Source organism: Galeopterus variegatus, unplaced genomic scaffold (assembly GCF_000696425.1).
Source record: "Galeopterus variegatus unplaced genomic scaffold, G_variegatus-3.0.2 Scaffold5812, whole genome shotgun sequence".
NCBI lineage: Eukaryota > Metazoa > Chordata > Mammalia > Dermoptera > Cynocephalidae > Galeopterus > Galeopterus variegatus.
In genome coordinates this window covers 73,975-78,856 of record NW_007731923.1, presented here as the reverse complement: position 1 = coordinate 78,856, position 4,882 = coordinate 73,975, and the positions used below count along the sequence as shown (strand labels likewise).

At 33.1% G+C, this 4,882-nt stretch overlaps 1 protein-coding gene across 2 annotated transcripts in view; it reads left to right on the top strand.

Moving 5' to 3' along the window:
- Positions 1 to 4,668, top strand: part of LOC103605436 (chromosome unknown open reading frame, human C11orf73) — a 52,184-nt gene extending 47,516 nt beyond the window's left edge. For both annotated transcript variants that reach the window (XM_008590022.1, XM_008590023.1), the window contains exons 4-5: positions 3,250 to 3,368; positions 4,321 to 4,668. In XM_008590022.1, coding sequence (XP_008588244.1) covers positions 3,250 to 3,368; positions 4,321 to 4,375 — 174 coding nt within the window. In that variant the 3' untranslated portion in view covers positions 4,376 to 4,668. The remainder of the gene's footprint in view (positions 1 to 3,249; positions 3,369 to 4,320) is intronic.
- Positions 4,669 to 4,882: the final 214 nt, after the last annotated feature.

Here is a 4,882-nt window from a genome sequence, read left to right as displayed (position 1 = left end):
GAAAAGATGAAGTCAAACTGTCCCTGTTTGCAGATGACATGATCCTATATATTGGACAGCCTAAAGCCTCTACAAAAAAACTATGTTACAACAAGCAAATGGAAAGGACATTCTTGGTTGGGAGGGGAGAGAGGGAGGAGGGAGGCAGGTGTCGGTGATAGCCCATAATAATCTAATACGTTGTATATTGACAAAATAAAAATTTAACAAAAAAAAAAAAAAAGGAACTGAGCCATGTGTAATACAATGATTACATTTTTTTCTTACCTAACTTTTCATTTTTCCTGATTTATAAATGCTTTATATTTTTCCTTTGCATAGATTTCTGTGTTTTCATTTCTAATTTATGCCCAAACTCTGCTAAGTGTAAATTCTCATTCAGTATATTTAACCAAGCGGGGAGAGGGAGGAGAGAGGTTTTTTTTTTTTTTTTTTTACTGTCTACTGGTCTTCTGGACCTGTTGCATAACTGTGGTCAATGTATTATTTTCTCTCACCATTACTACAGAAATTCCTTTTATTTCTGTTCTGTGTTGAACCCCTTTTCTGGTCCTTCTGTTTTTCCCTCTTGTTGATTTACTCTTTTGTATGTTTTAAACATGAACATAAATGATATCATGCTGTACAACTTGCTGCTGTTCACTCAACATTATTTTTTAGGTTTATCTATATTGATGTGTGGAATAGATCTAGTTTGTTTTAATTGCTGTATAGTATGCCATTTTATGAATGAGCCACAGTTTGTTTTTTCATTTCCATGTTGATAGATATTTACACATTCTCAGTAATATTTATCAGACCTCAAAATTTTGCCAAACTGATGGGTGAAAATTAGAATGTCATATTTACTTTGTGTTTCTTGATTACTAGTGATACTGAACATCTTTTCACATTTTGGACTGCATTTATATTTCCTTTTACAGGAATTGACTATATATTTTGTCCAATTTTCTATTGTTTTGCTTTTGGCATTTTTTTAATTTTAGTTTTTTGAAAGAGGCTTTTATGTGTTCTGGATAATGATCCTTAGTTATATGCATTGCAGTTTTCTCCTGGCATATTGCTTGTCTTCTAATATTGTTTATGGTTTCTTGCATACAGACATACAGGTGGCCCTTTGTATCTGAGGGTTCTACATCCACAGTGATTCATTCAACCAACTGAGGATTGGAAATGTAGTTAAGGCCTATGATGGTTGCATCTGTTATTATTTTTTCCTTGTCATTATTCCCTAAATAACATAGTATAACAGGTATTTACATAGCATTAATGTTATATCAGGTATTATAAGTAATCTAGAGATGATTTAATGTGTATGGGAAGATGTGCATAGGTTACATGCAAATACTACTCCATTTTATATCAGGGACTTAAGGGTCCTCAAATTTTGGTATCCATGGGGGTTCTGGAACCAGTGCCACATGGATACCGACTGCTGACTATATTCTTATGTAGATGAGTTTGTTAGTTGTTTCCTTGTGATTTGTGGATTTTTTTCTTTTTTTAATATTTGAGAAATTCCTTCCTACCCTGATATGTAAAAATATTCTTTTATAGTTTTTAAAGCCTTAAGATTTTACTTTTTGAATTACACTTGTATGTGGTATGGGAAAGGATTTAAATTCATTTTTTCCGCTTATGGAAAACTAGTCCTAGCCCCTTTAATTGAGTACTTAGTCCCTTTTTTCCCCTGACTAATGGCATCTTTGGTATATATTATGTTGTCACATATGCTTAGGTTTGTTTATGGGCTCTCTCTTTTGTTCCAGTTAGTTTATCTGCCTGTGCCTTTGCCAGTAAGTCTTAGTATCTGATAGGCCAGGTTCCTCCTCCTACTCATCAAAATAGGCTTAGGTGTTCTTCATAATTTTATCAGCTTGTTGAGTTCCATGAAATAGTATCAGCTTGTCAAGTTCCATGGAAAGTCTTGTTGGAATTTTGTTGGAAATAGCATTGTAGTTATAGTTTTAATTAGGGGAGAATCGATTACCTTTAGCACATTAAGTCTTCCTATCCATGACATGGTATATCTTTCCGTTGACCATGGTATATAGGTCCTTCTGATTTATTTCCTCTCTCTCAGTATAGTCTTAAAATATTTTCCGCAAAACTCTTATCAGCTCGTCTTAGCATTTTTTCTAGGTATTCAAAAGACTTTGTTTATATTCTGAATTAAATTTTTTTTTTCCTTTTTGTCTTTTTTCGTGACCGGTAACGGGATCGCAACCCTCGGTGTCGCACCCGCACCGCGCTCAACCAGTGAGCGGACCGGTATCTATATGGGATCCGAACCCTCGGCGGGAGCGCCACCACACTCCCAAGTGCCGCACTCTACCGAGTGCGCCACTGGGCTGGCCCCTGAATTAAATTTTTTTAAAGTTACATTTAAATATTTTTGTTGCTGGTGTAGAAGACTGCTGTTGATTTTTTTCTGATATTAATCTTTTAGTTAGTGACCTTACTGAATTCTCATATTAATTCAGGTACCTTAACAGTAGAATCTCTAGGATTATGTCACCTTCATATTATTAAACAAACAAATAAAAATAACATAATAAGGCAATTCCTCTTGTGTAGAGAAGAGACAGCAGGAGCCTTTATGGCTGGTTTTGTACTTTTGAGAAAGTGATGCTAGGAAGATTGTTTTTGAGTGAGTAGAAGGTAGTGTTATCTTCAGCAGTTCATTTACTTTTAGGTTTAGTGCTTAAACCCATTTGATTCTCAGAAAATATGAATCAGTTTACTTCTAACTTCTACCAAGCAGACTTGGAGGATGTTGGTAAATTTGGGGGTCATTTTAGGGTCAATGAAAAGAAACAGGTTAGGAAATAGAAGAAATGGAATAGAGCTACCTTTATCTTCTTTACAATGATGGGAAGTAACCAGTCGCTCCTTTATTATATTTAAGCTCTTATCTTTCTGGCAAGAAAAAGACTTCTTAGAGATGGGTACTATTTTATATGAGAAAATAGGATAATTTGAGGAGAGTGGCATTTGAAGAGGGGGGCATAGTGGTTGTAGACATGGAGATGAAAGAAAATATTTTGAAGGAAAATTTTTTTTCCTCCAGAAGAATGACATATGCCACAATGTCATTTTATGACTACCCTTAACTTTTAGCATTAGACTGTCTTAGAATTTACAGTCCTTAAAACCTAGTTTATGTGGGAATATTTTTAATTAAAATTTTTGAGGTCTAAACGGAGTATTTAGTATAACCCATTAATCTCTTAATTATTAACTTTTCAGTTCACACAAAAGATGTTGGACAACTTCTACAATTTTGCTTCATCATTTGCTGTCTCTCAGGCCCAGATGACACCAAGTCCATCTGAAATGTTCATCCCGGCAAATGTGGTTCTGAAATGGTATGAGGAATTTTCTATCTCTAATATTAAGGCTTTTAGTAACTGTATACTCATATATATTTTGCCTGTGAATATATTCCTTCTCTGACATTTAAACATATTCTTTTATTGTGGACATCAGCTTACATTAATATTTGTATACCATTGAAGTGTATATTGTAGAGTTCAGGGTCAGGAATGGTCCTTACCCTAATCATTCTGTTATATAGCAGCCATTATGAATTTATGAAGACAGGAAAATATAATTGCCTGTGTTTTAGGGACCGCTATTAAGGACTGTAGATTTTTGTATATTTTGGATTAGAAGCACCATATATGCGACCTGAAATATCAACCAAAACTTTTTTTCTTAAATTTATAAAGTCTTGATCTAAAGTAAATATGTATAGGTGTCAGGATGGTTTATACTGCACCCTGAACATGAATGACTAATCTATTTCTCCAACTTCCTGTGTTTGTTTTATAGGTATTTCTTTTCACTTTGAATATTCTAGTGGTGGGGGATGTATAAGGAAGATTTTGTTGAGAAGTGATACCATGGTGTACCATGGAGAGCACTGGAATGTGTTAGGTTTGAGCTTTGTCACAATGAAGCTATGTGACCTTGAGCAAATTACTCTCATCTGCTCATCTGAAATGAAGGAGGAGGGTTTGATTTGATTTTTTTCTTAGGTCCCTTCTAACTCTTAAATTTGCAGAGGATAGACAATTACTAAAATTTATTATGATATGTGCTCTCTGATAAAAGCTAATCAAAACTGCTCTCATCCTTAAATCACTAGATTTGCCATCTTTTTAGAAGAATGATTAAATTTCCAGATTAGCATTTTAGCTTTTTTATTTTAGCTTTTTAGAAATGACATGTAAGATTGTTTTTGATAAATCATTTGGCAGATTATAAATGATCCAATTTCATTTTCTTGTAAATATAAACATGTTTTTTCTTTTCTAGGTATGAAAACTTTCAAAGACGGCTAGCACAGAACCCTCTCTTTTGGAAAACATAATTTGAATAAAATAATTTTTAATGGATTCTGAAATTTGTCATGTTTTGAAGATAAATGACTCTATTTAAAAGCATAAAGTCAAATGATCATGAAGCCTAAGTTTAAAAACTGCTTAGTGATTTGCAGCTTAATTAAAATCTTTATAAAAACTTAAAAACATTGAAAAATGGAAATATGTTCATCATTGATGACTTTTTCCCCTTTAAGCTAAAACTTCTATTCAGAGGCAAAAATTTTGTTTTGGATATCATTCATTTTTTACTTAAAAATAAAGCGTATTCACTATAGTAGTATGCCAATTGCCATGTGTAATCTTTCATTTATTTTTACAGTGGTTTGCTAGAGTAGTTAACTTTAAATCAACTATCTCAAAATTTGGAGGACTTTTGAAAAACATACTAAGTGTACATTTTTAGATATGGAAAAATTATTTTCAGAGAGTATTAAGATTACAAGTTTTTTTCAGTAAACACAGGTTGGCTATCAGTTTTTATATCTACAGGTTCA